Source organism: Manis javanica, chromosome 5 (assembly GCF_040802235.1).
Source record: "Manis javanica isolate MJ-LG chromosome 5, MJ_LKY, whole genome shotgun sequence".
NCBI classification, from domain to species: domain Eukaryota; kingdom Metazoa; phylum Chordata; class Mammalia; order Pholidota; family Manidae; genus Manis; species Manis javanica.
The window spans coordinates 24,585,674-24,613,481 of record NC_133160.1 but is presented as its reverse complement, the minus strand read 5'-3'; the positions used below and the strand labels follow the sequence as shown (position 1 = coordinate 24,613,481).

At 40.6% G+C, this 27,808-nt stretch overlaps 1 protein-coding gene across 2 annotated transcripts in view; it reads left to right on the top strand.

The window, feature by feature from the left end:
- Positions 1-13,917: 13,917 nt before the first annotated feature.
- ASXL1 (ASXL transcriptional regulator 1) overlaps positions 13,918-27,808 on the top strand; it is a 60,304-nt gene continuing 46,413 nt past the window's right edge. The window contains exons 1-3 of one of the 2 annotated variants that reach the window (XM_037004606.2): positions 13,918-14,430; positions 19,880-19,962; positions 22,243-22,351. In XM_037004606.2, coding sequence (XP_036860501.2) covers positions 14,374-14,430; positions 19,880-19,962; positions 22,243-22,351 — 249 coding nt within the window. In that variant the 5' untranslated portion in view covers positions 13,918-14,373. Of the gene's footprint in view, positions 14,431-16,407; positions 16,456-19,879; positions 19,963-22,242; positions 22,352-27,808 lie in introns of those variants that run through there. The other variant, XM_073236743.1, reaches the window with a different exon arrangement.

Here is a 27,808-nt window from a genome sequence, read left to right as displayed (position 1 = left end):
CATTGTTGCAATGTTGTTGTCATTATTGGTCAGTTAAGGAGTCCTGCAGGCAGGTGGTGGCTCCCAACTTCAAGGCCAGTAATGGACATTTCTGCATCTGGGCAGTTGCAGGGCTAATGGAGAGAAAGAGAGCTCAGGGATCTATTTTCAGTGTTTTCTTGTTGCATCTGTACCTTTGCAAAAGTCACTCTTTCCCTCTAAGCCTCAAGTTGCTCATCTATAAAGTGGGGGTAAAAGTCACCCTTACTGCATGGGGCTCTGTGGAAGATTCAGTGACCTGTCGATCACCTGTTTGCCAGGCACTGAACACAAGTAAAAAACCTTGCCTTCCTAGAGTTTGTGTGGAGTTGGTGGAGAAAGACAGAAATTAAATCATAATCATAAGGATCATAATAATCATTATAAGTAAAAAAATACATAAATGAGAATATATGTAAAGCATCTGGTGCCCAGCATGTGGTGAGCATTCCCTAAATGGTAGCTGTTACAATTATCATGTGAAAGGCCTTTTGTGAGGCTGAAGTAGGTCTCTAGGTGACTGACTGTGTGAGCATATTGCCTTCATTTAAGCCTTATCTCATTTCACCTCAATTAAATTTCACTCAGTCTCCAAGGCCCTTTCTGCATTTCCTGGTTGAAATCTTTGTCTCCATGGTGTAGAGATTTCTTCTTTCCTTCCTTCAGCCAGCATTTACTGAACACCACTTTGGGCCAGGCATTCTGCTGGATGCTGGGCTATTGGGTTGAAAAATTCAGGAGGTGTGTGGTTAGAAGCAGGAATGGAGGGAGCCCAGGGCACTCTGGAAACCCGGAGGCCAGGCTGATGAGAGCCAGACTGTGAAGGAGGCTGGCCGCCTTGGTTTTATTCTGCCAGGGGGAACACTGAAGGCTTTCCAGCTGTGTGATAAAGTTAGCAGATAAGCTACAACTTCACAGCATTCTTGTTTAAATACTTCCTGGTAAAAGCAAACATTTGCATTATGGTCAAATGCATAATCTGTATGTAAGCACTGCAATCAAAAGAGCTGTGGGATGGAGATGTAGGGATGTGTAGAGTAGCAAAGACCTCAGGGCAAATAGTGCCTCAAGGTGAAGATAGTGTGCTACCAGATCAGCAGGAAATATGGCCAAACGGAGCTGGGAGGTTTTGGAGCTGGTTAACCAGGTTAGCCCTTACTACCAGCAGCTAGCTATCACACCTTGGTGGGGGGGTTAATACCACCCCTGCTGCTTTCGGGTGCTGAAAGGATTAGAGAAAATGTCCACTAAGTGCCTAGCATTTACTAGGTATCCAGTAAGAGGCATATGTTATTAAATGTCCACAGCAATGGTAATTAGTAACAGTGCAGCCTTACACGAAGAGCTCTTTGTGTCGACTAGATGAGATCAAATCCTGATACATCCAGCACAAGTTTAACCTGTCTTTAATCCAGCTTACTCTTTCAGAACCTTAGGTTGTCTCCTTTCCTGTAATATTTGAATACCTTCCTTCTAGAGTTGAGGTGGACAATAAATGTGAAGTTTCTAGGCTGCATAATTGTTGTTAAGTGCTATTTTTAAATCAAAATGCAGTGGGTTTTATTGAATATTCTGATTATAAAAATTATATATTCATATGGTAAAAAATTCAAACAATACAGAAACATTTAAAGAAGTAATTACAAGTCACCGGAAATTCTGTGGCCCATAGCTGATGACCAATCTTTCAGATAATTCTTTACACAAACTTTCAGCTTGACCTTCATAATAATATATACATGGGTTCATAGTACACATCTGTTCTGTTTTCACTCAAAAATATGTTGTGGGCATATGGCCAGTTAATAAATACAGCTTAATATTATTTTTAGTGGCTGCCTAATAATCTACTGTATGGAATACTATAATTTAACACTATTACTAGTCACTGAAGTCACTTCTAGATTTTTACTATTTCATGCAATGTTGTATTAAGCAACCTTGTATGTAGATCATTGTACTTGTACACAGATTCACTTGTTTGATTTCCTCACTGGGATAATTCTGTAAATGAATGACTAGATCAAAGCATTTTCCCATTATAATTTTGTTACGTATTGCTAAACTGCCTCCTAAAAGGACTGTATGAATTTGTACTCCCACCAACAGTGCACAAGTTGTGCCATTTTCCCATATTCTTGCTAACACCAGGTTCTGCCAGTCTTTTTAACTTTTGCCAGTCTGATCTATTGAAAAATGGTGAAAATATTTTCAAGCATTTATTTCCATCTGTATTTCTTCTTCAGTTAATTGCCTGTTTGGGCCATTGTTATCTAATCATTTTCCTATTGAGGCATTTCCTATTGACTCTTAAGAACTGTTTATTGGGAATTTTAACTGTATCATGTATGTGACAAATATTCCCCCCACTTTATTGCTTGTCTTTAGTATTGTGTGTGGTATTTTTGGTGGTATATTTTTGTGTTATCTCATTTAAATTTTTAATTTTATGTAGTCAAATCTATTGATTTTACTTGATGAATTTTAGCTTTTATGCTTAGATAGACTCCCAGTTCCAGGATTATAAAAAACACTCACTTGTTTTCTTCTTCCCATATTTTTAATGTTTCTTTTATCACATATAAATCTTTGATCTAAGTGGATTTTAGATTTAAGGAGGGAGTTAGAACTACACCTTAATTTTCCTCCAAACGGCTACCCAGTCGTCCCATTTGGTTCATTGACTTCCATCTTTTCTCCACCAATTTGAAATGTTAGCCTTCATTGCCCACTGCAGTTTCTTATATACTTGGCTCTATTTCTGTACTCTGGTTTCATAGGTCTGTCTCTTCCTTTGTCAGTATTGCACTGCTTTATCTAATGCATTTTAATGTCTTGTGGAACAAGTCCCAACTCAGTAATCTCCTCAAACTTTCTTGGCCACAGGGTGCAATGGTTAGAGTCCCAGAGCTGACTGTGTGATCTTGGGCAAGTTATTTTTTTCTCTTTGAACATCTGCTTCCTCATCTGTGTCATCTTAATAGTAGCATTATCTACCTAATATGGTATTTTTGTGAAGATGAGTTTGAGACAATGCATGGCAAGTCCTTAAAACAGAGGCTGGCACATCGTAAGTCGTCGGTAAATATTACATCTTTTTGTTACAAAAATGATGCATCTTTTTCCAAAGGAATTTTAGGATCCTTTTGACAAAGTCTTACTGGAATCTTGACTAGGATGACATTTACTTGATAGACTAATTTGGCGATAATTAATATCCACATGTTATAGGGTCTTCCAGTTTAAGGCAAGCTGTGATTTTTATTGGGCCAAGACTATGCTCCTTGGTAGAATTTTTAGTTTTCTTCATAGAAGATATACATATTTTATGTTAACTTTATTTCCAGATGGTGCAAGATTTTTTTGTTACTATTCTTATGAATGGGATCCTTTATTCCCCGTTATTTTCAAATGGGATTATTAATACATAAGAAAGTTATTCATTTAAAAAAATTGAGATATAATGGACATAAAACATTATATTAGTTTCAGGGATGCATCATAGTGATGCTGTATTTGTGTATACTCCCAAATGATCACCACAAGAAGTCTGGTTACCATCCATTACCACACAGTTACAAATGCTTTTCCTTGTGATGAGAACTTTAAAGATCTACTCTTAGCAACTTTCAAAGATGCAATACAGCATTATTAGCTACATTTCACCATGCTGTACATTACATGCCAGGGCTTTTTTTTTTTAACTTCAAATATACATCACAGTGGTTCAACAGCCTTTGTGATCAACTTATATTGTGATTGTGAATTATTGTGCCCTTTTATCCCCCTTCCCACCCCTGCATTTTATGGCCCCCGCAGCCCCTCCCCCTTTGTAACTACTAGTCTCTTCTCAGTGTCTATGAGTCTACTGATGTTTTTGTTCCTTCTGTTTCGCTTTGTTTTTATATTTCACAAATAAGTGAAATCATGGTATTTGTCCTTCTCCACCTGGCTTATTTCACTGAATATAATACCCTTTAGATTCATTCATGTTATTGTAAATGGCAGGATTTCTTTTTATTTTTTTTATTTATTTTATTTTGGTATCATTAATCTACAATTACATGAGGAACATTATGTTTACCAGACTCTCCCCATCATCAAGTCCCCCCCACATACCCCATTACAGTCACTGTCCATCAGCAGAGTAAGATGCTGTCGAATCACTGCTTGTCTTCTCTGTGTTGCACAGCCCTCCCTGTGCCCCCCACCCCCACACATTATACATGCTGATGGTAAGACTCCCTTTCTTTCCCCCCCCTCTTATCCCTCCCTTCCCACCCATCCTCCCCTGTTCCTTTCCCTTTGGTAACTGTTAGTCCATTCTTGGGTTCTGTGAGTCTGCTGCTATTGTGCTCCTTCAGTTTTTTCTTTGTTTTTATACTCCACAGATGAGTGAAATCATTTGATACTTGTCTTTCTCCACCTGGCTTATTTCACTGAGCATAATACCCTCTAGCTCCATCCCTTTTATTGCAAATGGTAGGATTTGTTTTCTTCTTATGGCTGAATAATATTCCGTTGTATATATGTACCACATCTTCTTAATCCATTTGTCTATTGATGGCCCTTAGGTTGCTGCCATATCTTGGCTTTTGCAAACAGTGCAATGATAAACATAAGGGTGCATACATTTTTTCGAATCAGGGGTCTTGTTTTCTTCAGGTAAATTCCTAGGAGTGGAATTACTGGGTCAAATGAATTTCTATTTTTAGTTTTTTTAGGAACCTCGATACTGCTTTCCACAACTGTCCCACCTATTTGTAGTCCTACCAACAGTGTAGGAAGGTTCCTATTTCTCCACATCCTCGCCAGCATTTGTTATCTCTTGTCTTTTAGATAGTGGCATTCTAACTGGTGTGAGGTGATGTCTCATTGTTGTTTTGATTTGCATTTCCCTTATGATTAGTGATATGGAGCATCTTTTCATGTATTGGCCATTTGTACTTCTTTGGAGAACTGTCTGTTCAGGTCCTCTGCTCATTTTTTTATTGGGTTAGTTGTTTTTTGGGTGTTAAGGCATGCATTCTTTACATGTTTTGGATGTTAATCCCTTATCAGATGAATCATTTACAAATATATTCTCCCATACTGTAGGATTCCTTTTTGTTCTGCCTACAGTGTCCTTTGCTGTACAGAAACTTTTTAGTTTAATGGAGTCCCACTTATTCATTTTTGTTTGTGTTTCCTTTGCCCAAAGAGATGTGTACAGGAAAAAATTACTCATGCTTATAATTAAGAGATTTTTGCCTATGTTTTCTTCTAAAGTTTTATGGTTTCATAATTTACATTCAGGTCTTTGATCCATTTTGAGTTCACTTTTGTGTATGGAGTTAGACAGTAATCCAGTTTCATTCTCTTACATGTAGCTGTCCAGTTTTCCCAACACCAATTATTGAAGAGGTTGTCTTTTCCCCATTGTATATTCATGGCTCCTGTATATTAATTGACCGTAGGTATGTGGGTTTATATCTGGGCTCTCTGTTCTGTTCCATTGACCTATTGGTCTGTTCTTGTGCCAGTACCAAATTGTTTTGATTACTGTACCTTTGTAGTAGAGCTTAAAGTCAGGGAGCATGTAATCCCCCCAACTTTGTTCTTTTTTCTCAGGATTGCTTTGACTATTTGGGGTCTTTTGTGGTTCCATGTGAATTTTAGAACTATTTGTTCTAGTTCATTGAAGAATGCTTTTGGTATTTTGATAGGGATTGGATTGAATCTGTAAATTGCTTTTGGCAAGATGCCATTTTAACAATATTCTTTCTACCCAAGAGCATGGGATAGATTTCCATTTATTGGTGTCTTCTTTAAGTTCTCTCATGAGTGTCTTAGTTTTCAGAATACAGGTCTTTCACCTCCTTGGTTAGGTTTATTCCTAGGTATTTTATTCTTTGTTATGCAATTGTAAATGGAATTGTTTTCCCAATTTCTCTTTCTGCTAGTTCGTTGTTAGTATATACGAATGCAACAGATTTCTGTGTATTAATTTTGTATCCTGCAACCTTGCTGAATTCACTTATTAGTTCTAGTAGTTTTTTGTGGATTATTTAGGATTTCCTATGTACAATATCATGTCATCTGCAAATAGTGACTTTAATTTCTTCCTTTCCGATCTGGATGCCTTTTATCTCTTTGTGTTGTCTGATTGCCATGGCTAGGACCTCCAGTACTATGCTGAATAAAAGTGGTGATAGTGAGCATCCTTGTCTTGTTCCCAACCTTAGAGGAAAAGCTTCAGCCTTTCACAGTTTTCACCAAAGCTGTAGATTTGTCATATATGGCCTTTATTATGTTGTGGTACGTACCCTTTATACCCATTTTGTTGAGAGTTTTTATCATGAATGAATGTTATGCTGGGACTTATTTTATAACTTGAATTTTTTATCTTTTGTCTCCTTAACCTGTTTTGCCCACTTTCTTACCCCCTACCTCTGGCAACCACTAATCTATGTGCTTAGTTATTCATGGATTTTTTTCTTGGCATTATTAATGTACAATTACATGAGCATAGTTATTCATTTTTAATGTTTATTTTGCACCTAAAGTACCCACAATTGTTGAGTTGGGAAATAATTTATCCCCTTAGTGTCAGCTTTGGGATATCCCCTTCTCTCAGCCCCAACAGCACCCCAGGTTTCTATCTCTAGGGCACCCCCCACATCGGTGTGCCATCACTTGAAATCCATCTATGTAATGCAGAAGTGGGTCTATTGAGGCTGCTAGTTCTCAGGGCTCAGCACTGGATTTGCATCCCATAGTAGCTTATCAATGCCAATGAAAGAAGGTGTCCCATGCTGTAGTATTGTTTTCTGGGATAGAGGAACCTTTTTTCTAGGATGGAGGGCAAGGTAGTAAATAGACCCACAGTCCCTGACCTCACTGGGTAGCAGTCTAATTTGGGAGCAGACATTGAAAAGGCCATTATCTATGTCAAGAGTGGATTGTATGTTTCCTTATTATGTTTTGAAGGAAGCACTGGATGCTCTGGGAGTGTAAAGGACTTGATGAGTATAGGGCAACAGGGAAAGCCCTGCTGAAGTATTCAGGGAGGTGTCCAGGATGATTCTGCTCCCTGCCACCTTGCTCCCTTCCACTGCAGACCAGTGTTAGCAGCCAATCCTGAATGAATCCACTCAGCAACCAAGAGCTCCTGGTGTGTCAGGCCCTGGGCTGTTTGCCTCGGGTCCATGGGGTTGGCTAAGAGCCAGTATCTGAGCTCAAGTAAAAGCTCTGTTAATTCCTCATTGTTACAGGAGGCAATCAAAACTCCTTAATGTGGGATATACTCCTGTCCCTCCCTTCTACTACCTGCTAGGCCCCAGCCCACATTTCTGACCTTGTCTCCTACTCCTGCCCCACTGGACTGCTGGCCCCTCCCTTACTGAACATTTTCACACATCAGGAGGCTGCCACTCCACCCCACTCCAATCATACTGTCACTTCTACCCAGAATTTCCGAGCCACTCCTCTTCCTCTGGGCTTTCAACGACCAGCTAAAGTACTACCACCTCTGTGAGGGCTGCCCTGCTTGTTACTGCTTCCATGTCCAGAATTGATAGGTCTTAATCATGTGCAGTTATTTGTTTCCACGTCTATGATCCCATTAGACCAGGGGCCCTCAAGAGTCATGACCTTGACTTTGTCTCTGTTGGGAATTAACTTAGGAATTGCAATTACAATGGGGCCAAAGAAATACAACTTCTATAATTAAAAGGGTAGAGTGGGAAGGAAGATGAAGGGGCAAGGATTACGTAGCTCAGAGCAGTGGTTCAGAACCCAGGGCTCCAGGGAGGCAGAACAGCAGGGTGGCAGAGTGTGAGCTATGTGCAAAGTTGGGTTTCCTGGGTTTGAATCCTGGCTCTGGCATATATTATTTCCATGATTTGGAACAAGTGGTTTTATTTCTCTGAGCCTTTAGAGAGAAAGAGGAGCATGACTACTGCTACTTCTGTTACCCTAGATTGGCTCCAGAGGGTCTGCGCATACCCTGAAACATTATAAAGATTTTTGGATAAATAGGTATAAGTAAAGTTTTTCTGGAAAGAGAGTTCCTTGCTTTTTAGTAGATTCACAAAATGTTAAACTCACCCAGAAGGGAGGTACTATGTTTTTGTATATTGCTGTGCTACAAATTACCTCAAAACTTAGTGACTTAAAATAAACATCTGTTATTTCTTTCAGTTTCTGTGCACCAGGAATCCAAGATTTGGTGATCTTTCATGAGGTTACAGTCAAGATGTTGGCTAGGACTGAAGACATTTGAAAGCCTGTCTGCGGCTACTGCCCTGTAGACAGCTCTATAGGGCTTCTGAGTGTCCTCATGACATAGTGGCTGGCTTCCCCCGGAGTGTGTTAACCGAGAGAACAAGTCAGAAGTTGCAATGTCTTTTATGACCAAGCCCCGGAAGCCATCCTTGGTCATTTCCAAAATAGCCTATTGATTCTACAGTTCAGCTCTATTCAAAGTGGGAGCAGACTAAAAAGGATGTGAATGTCAGGGATGGAAATCATTAGGGGCTGTCTGAGAGGCTGGCTGCTACAGGGCCTTAGGAGGAATTTGGAGGGAGTGTTGGGTTTAAATCTTGACTCCAGCAAAAACTAAGTGCGTGATCTTGGGTAAGTTCTTTGCTTTCCTGGTCCTGCCAGTTATGTCACTCACCTCAGATGGTGGTCGTGATATTTAAGAGGTAAGGTCTGTGAAAGCCATTTCTCTAAGCCTCAACTTCATATCCAGGTATTAGCGATTGTTAAATAAGAGGAGGAAGAAAAGCCATGTGGGGTAGGGTGTAAGATAATGTTTTCATTATGAAGCACTGAAAATGAAGAATAAGTTATGTAACAATCTCATCACATTAGCACCACCCCTCTTAGCATTTTGGTGTTAAACTGCACTTTAAAGTTTCTTCTTCACAGAGAAAGAATAGAGGGAAAGGCTTAAATTGAGATCAGAAAGATACACGGTAGGTCTGAGTACATCTCTTGGCATTAAGAGAGATTAAAAACTGGAATGGTCTCCTTAGTGAGGTCCTGAAATCTCTACCTGAAAACCATGAAGAATCAGGTAGGAGGCTATTAGTTTCCACAATTTTTGTAAAAACTAGCTCAGGTCATCCTTTGATGCCATTTTGGGAGCATCTTTTTTAAATTTTTTAAAAATTTTTATTAAGGTATCATTGATACACAATCTTATGAAGGTCTCACATGAGCAACATTGTGGTTACAACATTCACCCATATTATCAAGTGCCCCCAACACAATCCATTGTAGTCATTGTCCATCAGCATAGTAAGATGCTATAGAGTCACTACTTGCCTTCTCTGTGCTATGCTGCCTTCCCAGTAGCATTGTGTGTGTTAATCATGCCTTTTAATCCCCTTCTCCCTCCCTCCCCACCCACCCTCCTCACCCCTTTCCTTTTGGTAACCACTAGCTCTTCTTCCAGTCTGTGAATCTGCTGGTGTTTTGTTCCTTAAGTTTTGCTTCCTTGTTATACTTCACAAATGAGGGAAATCATTTGGTACTTGTCTTTCTCCACCTGGCTTATTTCACTGAGCACAATACCCTCTAGCTCCACCTGTTTTGTTGCAAATGGTAGGATTCATTTTCTTTCTGATGGCTGAATAATATTCCATTGTGTATATGTACCATATCTTCTTTATCCATTCATGTACTGATGGACACTTAGGTTGCTTCCGTGTCTTGGCTATTGTAAATAGTGCTGCGATAAACATAGGGGTGCATCTGTCTTTTTGAATCTGGGATCTTGTTTTCTTTGGGTAAATTCCTAAGAGTGGAATTCCTGGGTCAAATGGTATTTCTATTTTTAGTTTTTTGAGGAACCTCCATATTGCTTTCCACAATGGTTGAACTAATTAACATTCCCACCAACAGTGTAGGAGGGTTCTGTTCCACAAGTCTTCTTAAGTAAAATGAAAAAATTATTAGTAAAGATGTTCTCACACTGTTGAGCATTAAATTTTTATTTTTTCATCATACTCAAAGGAGTATCTAAAAGATTTGGAAAATACAGACAAGTGTAAAGAAGTGAAAAACATTACACCTGCCACCTTAATCTAAATGCTTTGTTTCGTGGTTGAAATGAAAAATAATTTTTTCAATTAAACAATGTAATACTTTGTAGAAGAACACCTCCACCCCCAAATCAACCATAGTTTTACACACCAGAAGTAACAATTATTAACATTTTGGTGGAATGAAATGGAATTTAAACACCTTTTTCAGCCTCACAGGGGACTGAAAACCAGGAGATTTAAATGATGGTGAATGGCAGTAGGTGGAGTTAGGGCTTCCCGTCACATGGGCAGATGCTGAGCCTAACAATAGTGAGGTAATGAAGAGTCTATCCCTGAGCATCTTAACAGCAAGGTCAATCTCTCCCAATTCTGCTGGGGCAGGTTCCAAATACTGTGAGGGCTTGTTCAATGGAAAATCAGTCCTAAGGGATTTTGTCCAGTAAAGTAATTATTGAGTAAGGTCATTCATTCAACAGATTAAGTACTTAACATGTGCCAAAATTGCACAAGATATTGCGGGTGTGATGATACACCCAAGAAGATGCTAACAAGAACACAAACACTGAACAAAAAAAATCATACAAAGAAGTAAAATGTGGAAGGAACCAAGAGAGGTACAGGAGATTTCTTGATCATCTACTACACTGGAAGTTTTAGCAAATGAGATCTCATTTAATCATCTGGGAACTGGGGGAGGTAATTTGACCTCTCTGAACCTCAACTTCACTTGAAAACAGGGACAGAGTTTCTGGGAGAGAACATTCATTAGAGTGGCAAATGATGTTCCAGGTTTTGATTCACTCAAGTATAAAAATGAGGCACATTTTACACTTCAGACTCAAAACCCTCTTGGAGACAGAGCTAGCATTTAGTGATTCCACTGTGTGTGAGGTGCTTTACAAAGACCCCATTTAGTCCTAATTCCTCCCCTTGAGTTTAGGTATCCCCCTTGTCCAAATGGGCGTTGAGTCAATGAGGTTTCATAACTTGACCAAGACCAGTCAGCTGGAGAATAGCAGTATGAAGATGCAAACCCAGGCCTGCCACAGTCCAAAGCCCCTGACATACATTATTTCAAGTGAGGTTCAGGGGTGTGTATGTGTCCTTTTGGGAATTCCTAGTCTGATGGTGGTTTCTCGATTCCTGAACTTGTGCTCTGCTCATAACTGCAGTTTGAAAACAGTGACTCATCCCCAAGCAGGGCAGGGTTGCATATAGGTCCTGTTTATCCTTCAGTGCCCTGTGGCGCCTGTGTTGTCTTCAAAGATACTTGGTAATAAAGGCACTGTGGTAACAGAAACCACACACCAAAAAAAATGCATAGGGGTTTTTTTTTGGTGCTCAAGAGTATAACTCATGAGTCTCATTTACTTTAAGTCAAAGCTACTTAAGGTTTAATGACTAAAGGCAATTTTCCAACACATAACTTGTACAGTCCCCTGAACATATTCTTTTCACACTTAACTATGATGTTGTTATTAGTTTCTGTTTGATTCTGCAAGGGTAGAGACCTTGAAATATTTACAATGGGCTTCCCCCATGGCTTGACCCAACTGTGAGAGCCGAGCGGTGTTGGCTGAAAGAATGAAAGGTGTTTCCACAGTGCTGGCACAACTTTCTTTTGCCACTGTAAAAAGTTACCACAAGTTTACTGGCTTAAAACAACATCCACTTACATCTCTTAGCTTTGTGTGGGCTGACACAGTGTAGTGTGTGGCTCAGCTGGTTCTCTGATAGGCTAAATCAGGGTGTTGACAGGTGGCATTCCTTTCTGTAGACTTGAGGGAATGGATGGAAGAGGGGTAAGACCTGCTTCCAAGCTTGTTTAGGTTGTGAGAATTCAGTTCCACAAGGTTATAGGACTGAGGTCTCATTACTTGCTGGCAGGGTTTGTTCTCAAGTTCTAGAGGTTGCCTACATTTCGTGACTCATGGCCCCCTTCTTGGCCAGAAATGTAGGTTGGGTTCCTCTCCAGCTTCGAATATGATTCTTCTCCTGCCTCATCTCTCCAGAACATCTCTTCTGCCTTCAATCTTCTGCTTTTAAAGGTCTACGTGGTTACAGTGGGCCCATGCAGATATTCCAGGATAATCTCCCTGTTTTATGCTCCTTAATTACATCTGCAAAGTCCCTTTGCCATGGAATGCAACATATTCATAGGTTCCAGTAACTAGGGCACAGATAATTTTCGGTGGGTGGATAGGGAGGACATTATTCTGCCTACCACAGTGCCTGTACCACACATGTAAATTTAAGAGTGAATCTTACTATTTACTCCTTGGAGGTCAGAGGAGGGGTGAAGCTACTTAAGGGGACATTTGGAACAAGCCAAATGACTTATCAAAGGCTACTGTGTTGGTTGTAGTTTTAAACAAAAACAAAAACGCTTTGTAAAACAGGTCAATATTTTTTGGTGGTGTAGGGGGATTGTTCTTCTTTTCCACCACTTGGGGTGAAGTTGGAAGATTAGAAAATATGCCTTATTTCACCGTCTGTAGTCTATTCACCGTGCAGGCTTTTGTTTATTGGACATGAAAGTCTTCTATGTGAGGAGCATAAGAAGCAAGAGCCCTGGATTCCATGATATTTTGGCTGGGCAACACAGTGGAGGTCTTCTCTAAGCACTGGCTCTCCCATGTGCTAATACCAGGTAGTGGGAGATTTGTTTCCTCATCCGGGGAAACCTTTCAAATCTGGCCATTGACCGTGCCTCTGCAGTTTTTAAGAGCTGGCCATTAATCCAGTTTAGTACTGATACTAGGAATGTTTCTGGACATTGGCTCAATAAAGAGGCACAGAAAAGCTATGTGTTAGGTATTCTGAACCTCATTTCACATGCTCTGCAACCAAGGATCAGAAATGATAAATACATTTCCCATTGTCTTATTCCAGAAGCCAGATTATATGGACCTAAGGACAAGTTCCCCCTTCATACCCTCTTTCAATCTGCCAGGTGGTTTATGTTAATATTAATCCCAATAATGCTATTGGGTATTGGACTGTTGTAGATTAGAAAACTGAACTCAGAAAGGTTGAGCCCCTAATTTTAGGCCGATGGGCAATGAGTGATTTAGCCACAATTTCAGTCTAGATCGTTTGACCCCAGGGCCTATATTCTCTACAGGGCACTGCCTCTAGAAAGGCCTCAAGTGCATTCTGGTCAGTATGGCCCCAAAATCCAAGTTCTCTACCCATCATCATACCACCAACTTTACCAGGTGGTAAGTATACTCTAGGCTGGGGGTGCAGCTTCTGCAAAAACAGCGGCATAAAAGCACAGGAGTAAATGGGGAAATGTCTAGGTCCATTAATCATGGAATAATCGTTTTACTGGTATGAGTGTCTTTTTGTCTCATTATTATGCGGCAGTGAGTCATTTAGGGGAGGACCAAAAGGGAAAGTCCTATCTTGTCACCTGCGAGAAGTGTCGGAACATCTTAGGCGGGGAGAAGCCCAAAGTGGGAGCCGCGAGTGGAGCTGACAGCTCTCAATCCCCACCCTTACCCGCCAGGCGGCCCCAAGGCGAGAAGCACCGAAGGGGTTAAACGCGGCGGGGGAAGCCCAGCCACCGCCCCTTCCCAGCATCGCCTCCCAGAATGCCTCAGGCCAGTTCCCGCACCTCGCGAGACTCCGCCCAATCTTCCCCGAAGGACTGCCAGTCCCCCTTGCTGACCAAGGTTTGCACAAGGCGGCGGGAGGGAGGCGAGGGCGGAAAAGAAGGGCCGCGGGGCACGCCGGGAACTGTGGTCCAAGCGTTTCAAGCAGCCATATTCTTCCGGAGCGGGGCGGCCCAGAGAGGCATCCGGGACTACGATTCCCAACCACCCTTTCGGTTTGTTTTTGTTCAAAAAAAAAAACCACACTCCCCCTCCTCACTCTTCACACACACACTCACACACACCCACGGCAGACACGCACGCACCCGGGCGCCGAAGGGAAAGCCGCGTCTCGCCTTCCTGCCCCGCCGCCAGTCCTGTCTCGGCCTCTCAGCAAAGCGGGAAAGCGGAGGCCGGAGCCGTGACCTCTGACCCCGTGGTTATGCAGAGCCGCCGCATTCCTTAGCGATCGCGGGGCTGCCGCCGCTGCCGCCACCGTGGGCGACTGACGCAGCGCGGGCGCGTGGAGCCGCCGCCACCCCTCCCCCCCCGCCGCCCTCGCGCTAGCCGATCCCCGCGCACCCGCCCCCTCTCACCGGCCGCACCCGTCCTCGCGCGCCGTCGCCACGCGCCCCCCGCCGCCGCCGCCACCCCAGCCCCGCGCCTCTGCCGCCCGCCCCGCCCGGAGGTCCCGCGTGGAGCCGCCGCCGCCAGGGAGGAGGAGGATGAAGGACAAACAGAAGAGGAAGAAGGAGCGCACGTGGGCCGAGGCCGCGCGCCTGGTGAGGCGGGCTGCCAGCGGGGGGCTCGGTAGGGGGTGTGGGGGGTGGGCTCGCTGAGCACCCTCCACCGGGAGGGGGAGGGGCAAAGCCCTGCCCTCCGCAGAGGGGGCGGGGCCACCCTCAAGGAAAGGGACAACCCCGCAAGGCGCTGGGTGGGGAGAGGCGGGGGGCCGGGTAGGATGTGGCGCCTTTTTCTGCACGCTCTCCCCCCACCAACCTCAACCTCTTTAAATTCCTGCGGAGGGGCGAGCTGGCAGGCCGGCTCCTCCCCCTTCGGGCGGCGGGGCCCCAGCCTCCCCTCCCCCACTATTTGGCAGCGTCTGGGGGTCGGGGAAGCTTCGTTTTTGCGCTGGAGGGAAGTTGGGTTTCCGGGTAGGGTTGGAAGCCCCTCCCTTGCTTCCTGGTGGTCAGTGGGATGGTGCGTTTGACTCCAGGGGTGGGAAAGAGCCCCCAGTTTGAAGGACGCGAATGGCATTTTGAGCTTTCCCAATCTAAACTGGGTATGTGGAGGACATTAAGTACTTCCAGCTTGAACGCAGCTGGTTCTCAAACTTTAGTGTCCTGCGGGGACACCTGGGGAGGTTGTTAGGAATGCATGTCCTAGGGCCCTACTAGGATTTAAAGAGTCTGAGATTGTAGAGTTAGAGCCTTAGTACCTAGAATTAAGCTAGAATTAACTAGCTTCCCAGGTTGATTCTAATGCTGGTGGCCCACGGATCACACTGAGAAATGCTGACTAGAGTGTTTTACTTAATACGCTAGATTGAAGATGGGTACTCTGCAGGGAACTGACCACACATTGCAAAAACGTATGTGTTCTCCATTCCTTAGTGTTCTGGTGCTTGTATACGTGAAGTATTGGACAAAGACGGAGTGTCTGAAGATTCGGCTTACTGAGGATTTAGTAAAGGAAAGAGTAATTTGAGTGTGTGAGGCTGTATAGTGAGGGGGGTTGTAAATTTTCCCTTTTCAAGGCCTCAGAGGACTTACAAGTGAAGTATCTTCCTTTTAGGTTTGTACCCACAAAGCTAAGAGGCCCTGAGACATGTTCCTGTAAAGTCTGGCTGATGACAGTGGGAACAGGTTGTACTCCCAAAGATGTCACTTTCTCAGAACTGTCACAGAACAGGGTTATTGGGTAGATAGCATACTTGTCCTTTGACACCCCATAGTTTATATGTAATTGCTGTAATTCGCTTTTAATTATGAATGAAGCACTACCTGTAATCTTTCATTTTATTGAGATTGCTGCTTTAAAGGTATTGTACAAAAAAAGGTGATTATGTATTGAGAGTTGTTACAAATCTATGTATGGTCAGTTTTTTCTTTCTTAAAGCTTGTAAAACTCAGTTATTGACCTACAGGAATTAATGCTAATGCTGTTCAATTTATAGGAGAATTTTCACTGGTGTTCCTGATCATCTTCCCCTGACTTTTGTTGCCCAAGGAACAGAAATAACAATTGTTTATATGCTGAAGTTTTGTGCTTTCGTTAATTTGCTTTGGTTTGGCATATCAAATTTGAAGATTTTGAAGTTCCTAAATATTTTTTTCTGGTTAAATAAAAATTGGAAGCTTTGGCTATCTTTCAGGATCTCTTGGAAACTTGAGGATTTTTTCAGTGTTGCTTCACCTGGAAACATTAGGCCTGAAGGAGAGTAGGAGAGAGCCAAAAGAATGTGTGCTCCTTCTCCCTGAGGTTGAGGGTTGGGTGTTCTTTGATATTCTTCCGCTGAGTTCCTGTTAGGCAGGTGTTTATGACTCTGGGCACCAAAAGAAACTCTGCTTGCCAGAGTTTTACTTGTTAGAGGTAGGTGAAAGTACCTTTAAATCTTGCTTATTTATGTTCTGACAGAATTCTGAAGTCTGTCTGTTTCAAAGCTCTGTTGGCTCTTACTAGTTGAAAGACTTTAGGACTGTTCTGCTAAGCCTCTTCAGGTTCTTGAATTTACTGTGATCTGAACTCCCAGTCCAGGTTGCTGTTTCTTGTTTATGGTTGGCTCAACTTCATACCACATTATCCAAGTAAGTTCTTTCTCTTTTTCTTCCATGGTTCGTCATTAAAAAGTTATAATGTGAGTAGGAATTACTTTGTGGTACACTTAAACATGCAAAAGGAACTTGCGTGTTCATGGCAACATGGTGCATAATTTTGCATGTTTTCTATTATTTTTTGGTTTTAGAATTTTCTGTCTCTTTAGATGGGACCTGGAACCAGTTGGTGGATGAGAGGCTCTTTTTAGAATCCTCTCCCCATTAAAAAAAACTGCTCTAACCAACTGGAGTGCTGGAGAGGTCATGAGAGCCTACACTGGACAGAGAGCAGCTTGACTAGAGTGAGTTGTAATAGTAGGGCAGTAGATTAAATCTACTCTTTGAACAAGTGAATTTGGAGTGCTTGCCATGACAATCAGATGCACTTGCTTCATATTGCTCCTGTCCTTGCCCAGATTGGTGGCGAGAGTGATACTGGGAACCCTTTTAAAAACTACTTATGGTAGGAAAGAATAGACTTCTGGAGAATTTCAGTAGTGTAGTAGTTTCCACGAGGTTAATTTTTGTAGATGTTAATTATGTTGTTGAGAAGTAGATACTCTCAAACATTTTGTAGTATTGTCTTTTCTCCATGTAAGAGGTAGACTTCTAGGGGGTTGGATGGGTAGAAATCCTCCTGCTTGTTAGGAACAATTTGTTTGGGAGAAATAGCCGAGAGGATTTCCCTTTAAATTGAATGCCCATAAATGGATCCTCCCTGGCTTTGAGAAACTCTTCACTGCACGCCTTATCTTTCACTTTGAATCATGACTGACCATTCTTACATCAAACCTTTTTTTTCCTTTTGAAGTAGGAAAAGAGGTTTTTTTTCTCTCTCTTTTTAAAGCTTGCTGCAGAAAGAGACTAGGAATAGAACACTGCTGAATTGTTTTACTAAAAGCTGGAGGCATATACAGTTTTAATAAAAGTGAATACTTTTATATCTTTTGATGTAACTTTCCTTTAGCGATTTTGTTTCTTAGATTCTCAGGCTCTTCCTGACTGCTGTTTAAATAATTGGTAACTAATTTTTCAGTCATGCTTCTTAAAAAAAAAATTACCCTCCTACAAAAATTTGCCAGCTCAGCTCACACTTAATTAGTGTCAAAGAAATGAATTCTCTGGCAGTGAATGTTGGTAGTTTGTACCAGGGTTTATTGTAGCTTTGTTCAAGTCAACACTGCCTAACTTGGTACTTAGGTTCTTGGAATACAAAGATGGATGCAGTTTGTCCTTGAGGAGCTTATAGTCGGTCTTCTGGGGGTGGGGAAGGTTCAGACCCATGAACACAATTTTGCTACAGGCATAAGTGCATCATAGATGCATAAATGGTAAACAGACGTCCTAGTTCCTACTTACTATTGTTCATGTGTAATTATGAATAGTTCCTTCTTTCACTTTCAAGTATCCTGCTTTAGAAGATAAATTGTATCTTAATTTTCATCAGAAGTTAGAGAAGGCTTTCTGGAGGAAGGGGCTTTCCAAACTGAATTTTGAAGGGTGAGTAAGAGGCCCATCACAGAGGTTGTGAGCAGCAGCTGGTGACAAGACATAGCCTAAGTGCAGTGTGTGTATGTGTGTGTGTATGTGCGTGTTTACTTGCAGGGTGGAGAGTGGGACTTGGGTAGAACTATGCATGGTTATTGGAACCTAAAATTTGTGGAGTATCACTTTGGTAAACAGGCAAAGACCTGATTGTGAGGGCCTTGTATATCAGGCCAGTAAGCACCTATTTTGTGCCAGGCACTATAGGTGCTTACATGCATTATTTCTAATCTGTAAAACAACTCTGAGAGGAACACATCAGTGTCCTTCCTTCACAAATGGGGGAGCCTAGGCTCAGGTTGGGTAACTTGGCCAAGTTTAGAAGGCCAGATTTTGAATCCAGGTCTGTCTGGTTCGAAACCCTGTGCTTTCCCAGTGGGACCAGTGGACTTGGGACGCTTCAGCTTTTGCTGTATGTGTATAGGCTGCTGTTGGAGGATTTTAAAGCGGGAAAGTTTGTTTTGTTGGGTTGACTTCAGGAGATAGCAGGTAAGTTCTGCAAGAGCAGGGATTTGGCTTTGTTTACTCATGATTTCCTAGAATTGTTCCTGGCACAAAGCAGTTCATGTATTTGTTAAATGAAGGATGGCAACAGAGAAAGGATGAGATTTAATGAAAGCAGGTCTGGTTGCCAGGGATATTAGCAAAGAGCTGCTGTGTTGGGTCAGGTAAAAGAAACTGGCATTGGGGACAGTGAAGGATGACACCTATTTTCTGAATTAGGTGAGTAGGCTGCCAGTCAAGGTAGGGAATATTGGAAGAAGAGGGCAGATGAATTAAGAGTGGAGATGAATTCTAAGTAGACGATCAAAGGGGGGACATCCAGTGCAGAACTGAATTTTTGAATCTGAACCCTGGGGAGAGACCTAGGGTAGAGGGAGAGACTTGGGAGCAATCAGAAGTTAGGTCATACTTGAGACTTTGAGAGATGATAATGTTATTCAAGGAGAATGTACAAATTGAAAAAAGAGAGTCTAAGAATGGGGCCATTGGTATATGGGGGTTTTATTTCAGCACCTATTTCTCCAAAACTCAACTTCCTTTAGTGCTAAGGGCTCATGTTCTTACACAGGGACAATCTTCAGCAGTGGTCCTGTCAGACTTCTTGCTTTCAGCTTTATTTGTGACAGAACAGTGCTTAGTTGTTACAGTTGTGAAATGACTGCCAGATGTTAGTGAGGTTTGAGTAACCCCAGCAGCCACACATGTAGAGACAGTACAAAGATAGCGGCAGCCCCTATTTTCTCCCTGAGAAGGGTAACATTTAGAAAGCAACTCAACTTCTTAATGTGAGAGAGCTGCAGCTGCCCACTAAAAACTACTGCCATGACTTAGTTACGGTTGATGTAAACATAAAAAGGATGTTCTCTTTCTCATTGTTTTGTGTGTACCAATCATACAGAATCATAGCATTGCATTGCCAAATGGCAAAATGTACTGTGGCATTTAACACCAGAATTTCACGACCCAGTCGCAATACTCATCATTTAAAGATGTGGGAAAGAAAACCTGCTGAATGTATTTCTGTCTTATAATTTATTGTGTAGTGTGTGTATCCTGTGGCCCAGCCATATTAACAGCATCAAGTTAAGCAGTCAACAGATTTGCTAAGGCCCTATATACCATAACGTGTATGCTAAGAAGATACGTGTGTTCTTACAATTGAGAATTAGGATAGTTCAGCTAACTAACTGCAGTCACTTTCAGCAACTAGGTAGATACACGTATAATTTGGTTTCTGAAGTAATTTTCATGGGTGGAAAAATAAGTCATCAACAGTGGTACTTCATAGCACAACTGGAGCTCATGATAGATTGATGGCTGTCATGGGAAATTGCACACTGAAATCAAAACATTTATATTTCTTCAGGTACTAGAAAACTACTCGGATGCTCCAATGACACCAAAACAGATTCTACAGGTCATAGAGACAGAAGGACTAAAGGAAATGAGGTTTGTATTGCTCTTACTGCTTAACATGAGGGTGTCATAGGAATGTGTCTCTCTAGTCGGGCAGTGATCTGAGGGAGTCCCCATGTGCCTATAAGCGTGTGTGCTCGTGTGTCTGGTGGTAGTGTGGAAACTGTCTCTCAAGTTGTGTGGCCCCTGAATTGGTAGGCAGGAGTGGTGAACATCCATTTGTTACCATCAGAGATGCAGCGGCTTTCCCCGTTCTTGCTTTTCCTTAACTCTTTATGTGGAGCTTATTTCTTGTCTAAGGAATAGGGCTGTCTTCTCTTGTGCTCTGGTTTGGAAATTTCAGTAATAGGAAAGGGGCTGATTCTGATAGTCTCTATCGTGTCTGAAACTACCCTTCTGTCTATGCTGAATCTCCGAAGTCCTTTGTTTTAGGAACAAAAAGGGGGTCTCGTTACCATAAAACCCACTGGCTTTTTCCTGCCTTCTGGTTCTAGCCATTTGTGACATGATTATACTAAATTTGGGGTGACTTGATTTTCTTATGATGTAGTTTTCCCAGAGAAGCAACAAATTAGAAACAAAAAGGAATTTCAGGCACAAAAACCAGTAATGGTCCTTAATCCTTTTCTCTCCTCACCCTCACTCCAAACTTTTTATTTTTTCTTAAATGCAATACAGTCTGTTGTTGGGACTCAGAACAAACAGCATAGATAGATATTTTCTGGTTATGCTTTAGCTGCTTGAAATTGACTGTTCAGGGTTAAAAGATCCTTACTTTCCAGTTGTCAGTTTAAACGTTCTTGAGTTGACATTTTGCGGGGTGGAGGTAGATCAGGATTGTCTAAATCACATTCATTTGAATGGTACTGTGCATGTGTAGTGTCATAATTGTGTTTATTTTTGTTTTTCTGGGCTATTTCCTATCATGCTGCTGTCTTACACTGCTGTTGGACCACAATGCCTATAGAAGGTAAATGAGTCCCTTTGGGACAGATGGAATTGAGAAACTTGTTTCTGCTTCTTGCTCTTATAGGAATTATGAAGCAGTCACAGTGGCCTGTGATGAGTGAGCAGCACTGTAATTTGTAGACAGAGGTATAGTGTGTAGGAGTTACAGTTCGCAGGACTGTGCCAGTGTGCTCTTCTCCCTTGTAGCAGATGTGTTAGCACACCCACTTGATACTCCAGATTCTGTACAGGGTTTCTTTTAGAGGTTGGTTCTTGGTGAAAATCTTTTTAGCATCCAGTGTGTTCCAAAGCAGAATAAGTAATAGGTTTTTTTTTAATAGTTTTTTTAGATTCAGAATTTATTTTTAACATTCTGCATAAATTAGTGCCTCTGGTTCTGAAAAATGCTAAGCGATTTTACTTAAGATATTTATCCTTTTTTAACATGCTGGGGAGTGGGAAGAGAAGGTACGCAGGTGAACCCTGGCACTAATGGGCTAGTGTCAAACCCGTTAATATCAACGACAGGTCTATATTTTTGATAACTTTTCTATTTTATGATTTAGTAAGTAGCCTCTAAGTCACTGAGTTGTCATTGTTTTGTGACTGCTGTTGTAGCAGTGATCATGACATAACTTAATATGCCATCTTTTTTCTGGTGTAATATTTGAGCACTATTGGATACCCATATTTCTTTGACCTCTTTTTTTTTTTAATATTCAGATTTAAATTATTGCTCCTGGGTAGATGTAGAATAAAATCTGTTCTTTCCCTTTCCCAACAGAGAAAAGGAAATGAAATACTGTTCCTTTTGTGTACTTATTAGAAAATATTTAACTGGAAAAAAAAGGTGTGCTTGTTTTCTTGGGACAGCACCATTGATTCTGTGGGCTTGTGTTTGTAATGTTAATGTGGCAATTTGTGAGCATGATCTGCAGGTTGAATTACAGAGGCTACGAAACTCTTGGTTTTGTTTTTACTATTAAAATTTAATTTTAAAAATTTTATAAAAATATTGGGTAATATATTTTTTTTTTTTGGTAATGTGTTTTTTTAAAGCTCCTGAGTGAACTTGAAAAATCATTGTGTAGTGTTTCTAAATTTCTTAAGAATTTGGTTTGCATTGTCAAAAGGTGCTAAAGAAGTGTCAGGTGTGGAGCAGGCTGTCACATAACATGTCTTATTCCAGAGCTTTCTGGGTGTGATTTATATGAATTTCATTTATAACTCTTTTCTACTTTCAAAGTGGAATTGTCATTTTCTTGCTCTGCTTCTTGTTTAAGAAATGAGCTGTAGGGCAGTAGATCTTTGAGTAAGTAGTCATATGGATTTATGATCCTCATCCATCCTTATATGTTTTTACAGTGGGACATCTCCTCTTGCGTGTCTCAATGCCATGCTACATTCCAATTCAAGAGGAGGAGAGGGCCTCTTTTATAAACTGCCTGGCCGCATCAGTCTTTTCACACTCAAGGTAAGTAATATAAACTCTGTTTTAGTACAGTTGTTCTTTAACTTTTAGTGTACATAGAGAATCACCTGGTAGTTCTGGGCTGAGGCCCATTAGTGTGCATTTCTACTAAGCAGGCAGATAATGCTGATGCTGTTGGTCCTAAATGGCACTTTGACTGAGGTGTTTTAGTGTGAATAGGGTATTAGGAATTATTTAGTCATATCAGCTATTGTGTCTATAGTCAGCTTTTTCTGTTTATGTCTTTGTAGATTGTATGCAGTAGACGGATAAGTATGTGTGTGGGTAATTGTAGATGTGCCTTAATTAGGATTTCATTGGTAATAATGCTATGAAAGATAAATTGGTGGGCAACTAAAGTAAGACCTACTCTGTAGAAAAATAACTAAAATGTGGAGATACTTATGGAAGTCCAAAAACTCATTAGCATTTACTAAGTAACACTAATTACTTCAGTAGAGTCCATCATAAAGCTTAAATAGAGCTAAAATGAACAGACTGATTATTTCTCTACCCTCTGTGATATATATGGCTGTCATTAAACCAGGGGTGGCAAACTTTTTCTGTAGAGGGCTAGATGATAAATATTTAAGCTTTGTGGACCATACTATCTTTATCATAACTATGTAACTCTGACACTATAGCAGGAAAGCAGCCATAGATGATGCACAGACCAATGGGCATGGCTGAGTTTCAGTAGAACTTTGTTTACAAGAACAGGCAGCAGGCCAGATTTGGCTTGAGGCTGTGGTTTGCTGACCCTTGATTTAGACATAAGGTGACTGTTGATTTTGAGGAAACTGAAAATTTGATGCTGACCCTTACTGCTCTTTGTAATGTAGTTATAAATTGCAGTAGTCCACATACAAACTTTTCCCCTTGAGTTTTGTTTTCTTGATAGACTTGTTTAATTCAAAAGTAAACACTTCAAATACCAGCTATGTAACCTGTAGTCATAAAACGATCTCTAAGTACACATCAAATGTTAATCTTATGTTCAGACGTCTGTGCTGTTTTCTATGTTGTTTTTATTTCTAATATTTCAAGCTTTTTTTGTTAAGAGGTAGCATAATGTAATGGGCCTTAAGAGACAGAGCCCTGAGTTCAAAACCTAGCTTTGTAACGTGGGATGGATTTTCTTAGGCTGGTGCATGCATCACTGACAGTCAGTCCTTAATAAATGGCAGCTTTTATGGTATTCCTTCAGGTTCCTCATCCTTAATTGCTTATTAATGGCATTTTTGTTATATATTGTTATATATATGTAATTATATGTAATTATATATAATTATAATTATGCATTATTATATATATTACAAATGTGCTAGCTAGTGGCATGTTTCTATTTTAAGAGGGAAGAGAAACACCTTTTTCTGTGAACACATTGAGAGTAGGACTGCATTTTATTTGTCTTTGTAACTTAGCTCTGGGCAGATTTCCTGGCATAGTCCATATTTAATACATTTTTTAGCTGAATTGAATTTGTTCACTTTAATTTTAATATGTTTCAGTAAATATATTACTCCATTTTATGAGTTTGCTGTAAGCTTGTGGGTGTTCTGTTAGTTTGCAGTCTGTGTCTGAGATGCATTGATTGAAGGTATGCTCAGTACATTCTCTCATCTGCCTTTGGCTTTACGTTACTTGGTCTTCATAGCATCTTGCTCGTTGGGGTTGTATGTCACCTCTTTGATACTCTTTGTGCTCTTTCTGGGCTAATGGTTTGCTTGTCTGGTTCCCCCAGTTAGACTATAAACTCTGTGAGGGCAGAGACTAGGTCTTAACTCATTTCAGTATCCACTAGGGTCCTGTACAAATTAGTCATCAATAAATGCATATTGAATGAATGAATTAGTGATTAATGGCTACATTCTGGTATTTTATTATTATCCTTTTGTTTTGATATTTGATAATACTGTTCATAATCTTTTTTAAAAAATTTTTATAAAGGTATTATTGATATACACTCTTACGAAGGTTTCACATGAAGAACAATGTGGTTACTACATTTACCCATATTATCAAGTTCCCACCCACACCCCAATGCAGTCACTGTCCATCAGTGCAGCAAGTTGCCAGAGATCCACTATGTCCCTTTTCTGTGATACACTGTTCTCCTGTGATCCCCCACACCATGTGTACTAAACATAATACCCCTCAATCCCTTTCTCCCTCCCTCCCCACCTGCCCACCCTCCCACACCCCTCCCCTTTGGTAACCATTAGTTCATTCTTGGAGTCTCTGAGTCTGCTGCCATTTTGTTCCTTCAGTTTTGCTTCATTGTTATACTCCACAAATGAGGGAAATCATTTGGCATTTGTCTTTCTCCGCCTGGCTTATTTCACTGAGCATAATGTCCTCCAGCTCCATCCATGTTGTTGCAAATGGTAGGATTTCTTTCTTTCTTATGGCTGAATAGTATTCCATTGTATATATGCACCACATCTTCTTTATCCATTCATCTACAGATGGACACTTAAGTTGCTTCCACATCTTGGCTATTGTAAAAAGTGCTGCGATGAACATAGGGGTGCATATGTCTTTTTGAATCTGAGAAGTTGTATTCTTTGGGTATATTCTGAGAAGTGGGATTCCCGGATCAAATGGTATTTCTATTTTTAGTTTTTTGAGGAACCTCCATATTGCTTTCCACAATGGTTGAACTAGCTTATATTCCCACCAGCAGTGTAGGAGGGTTCCCCTTTCTCCGCATCCTTGCCAGCATTTGTTGTTCTTAGTCTTTTGGATGGTGGCCATCCTTACTGGTGTGAGGTGGTATCTCATTGTTGATTAGTGATGTGGAGCATCTTCTCATGTGTCTGTTGGCCATCTGAGTTTCTTCTTTGGAGAACTGTCTCTTCATATCCTCTGCCCATTTGTTAATCGGGTTATTTGGTTTTTGGGTGTTGAGGTTTGTAAGTTCTTTATATATTTTGGATGTTAACCCCTTGTTGCACATGTCATTTACAAATATATTCTCCCATACTGTAGGATGCCTTTTTGTTTAGTTGTTGATGTCCTTTGCTGTACAAAACTTTTTAGTTTGATGTAGTCCCATGAGTTCATTTTTGCTTTTGTTTCCCTGTCTCAAGGAGATGGGTTCAGGAAGAAGTTGCTCATGCTTATATTCAAGAGATGTTTGCCTATGTTGTCTTCTAAGAGTTTTATGGTTTCATGACTTACATTCAAGTCTTTAATCCATTTCGAGTTTACTTTTGTATATGGGGTTAAACAATAATCCAGTTTCATTTTCTTGCATGTAGCTGTCTAGTTTTGCCAACTGTTCATCATCTTGATGAAACTGGATCTACTTCTGGCATCTAGCTTATATCTCAGCCAAAATGAAAGGTGTTCACTGCTGTGGCTTTGGTAGAATTTTAGCTTGTTTAATTATCTGTGTGTGTGTCTTAACATTTTGACCTGTTAGAAAAGCAATTTTTGCAAATGCAGCAGAAAGCAAAATGAAGTGGTGAAAATGAAAGTAACCCATAAATTCTGCTATGTGTAACCTAAGTAATAATTTACATTAATAATGTTTGAAAAAATTGGATCATACTTTCCTTATACCTTTGGTGCTTGCTTTATTCACTTAATATCTTTGTCATGATGGTATATATAGATATACCTTATTCTTTTTAAGGACTGTACTAGGATTCTAGATTTTGGGTTATGAATGTGTGGTAATTATTAGTCTCCTGTTAAATGCCTCATTATCAGCATGCTAACTTCCAGATGTTGTGCAGGCGTTAACTTTATTGTCATTCAGGAACGGAAAAGAAACGATACCCCGAATCCAAACTAGCTGATTACCACTCTGGTCACTTGAGAACCCAGGTCTCTCTAATAAATGTTCTAGTCCAAGGTAGTGTTGAGTACATTGTTTTCTTTTTTATCCTCTATTTTTTATTTAAAAAAAATCTCAAACCTGTCAAAAAACTGAAGGAGTACCATAGTGAACATTTCACTCATCTAGCTTCCTTACTGATAGTTGTATGTACTGATAGATGTACCCTTAAATATGTGTGCTTTTTTCCCCCAGAATCATTTGAAAGTGCTATCAAATACTGGTACTTCACTCCCAATATTTTAGAACGTATGTCTTAAAAGCAAGGCATTATTTTACATGACCACAATATCATTATCATAGTCAAGAAACAGCATTGACACAGTAGTATATACAGTCCATATTCAAATTTTCTCTAGTTATTCCAAAAATATTCTTCATAGCTTATTTTTCTCAGTCCAGCATACAATCATGAATCATGCATTATATAAGATTGTCTTGTCTTTTAAAAATCTCCTTTAATGTAGAACAGTTCCCTTGTTTTGTCTTTCATGGCATTGATATTTTTTAACAGTCCCGGTCAGTTTTCGTGTAGAATTAAATACGTTTTTAAAGGACTAGAAAAGTGCATAAGTCTTGGTTCTTTCCAGACTTCTTTATGCTTTGCTGCTAGATCGTATCTGCTATTGCATGTTGTAGCGCAGAGCCACTCAGCAGTGAAGATGGGAGTGACGGGATGTTTTGAAGTGGTCTGCCTAAGGGTAGTTTGGTCAGGATCTTGCCTGTTACAAGCAATAGGAAGATGCAAATTTCTTAACTTTCTTTTCTCACTTTTCCTTTTGAAGGTGGTAGTGACACCTCTGAAATCCTCTGGCATTTTCTTTGCCTCAGTTTTCGCTTGTGCTAAGGTAAAGCATGTACGGAATGGCTTAGTACTTTTTCTCCCCATTGCTGGAAATTTCTTGTAGTGGGCTGTCAAAATCAGAATTATATTTATCCACTTGGCTTTGCTGCTTAGTTGAAAATACAAGTTTTTCCAGTTCTGGATACATTGTGTGGCCTTATCTGTGATTTCCAAAGGCTTACTGGTAAACTGTGGAGTCTTTTTGGGTATGTCACACGGTTCTTCCTCTGATAAAAAGTTGTTCTGGGTAATGTGATGGTACATTCGACACTTTACTTATAGGTGCTTGCCTCCATCTTCAGAGCTAGTCCTCAGGGATGGATGGGATAGATGAAATCTGTCCATGCTTTGAATTGCTTTTCTTAAGCTTTTCCTAAAGTCAACTGTCAGTGTCCATCATTGTCTGGTTAGAGGTAGGATTTATATCATTTTTTTTACACTTGAGATTTCTTTTCATTATAAATCTGCCGTGAGTTCCTTTATTAGTATTCTACATTTTTAGGACTTGCATGCTGAACTACTCTGCTGCTGTGACTTGGTGGCTCTGTCACTGGTCATTTTAACTTGGGCTGGAGAGGAGTCATTCCAGCAGTCGCCTAACATTGTTCAGTTTTATTGTGGAATGGTGCTCAAGTTGAAAAGTTACCTGAGTTGTTGTTATGTGGTGATATAGGGCTTAGCATTCAGGGTCTTTTAATTCAATTAACAAGTCCAGTTAAATTTATAAAATTGTTTTAATATATAGAATTTTTTTTTAAGTATAAAAAACACT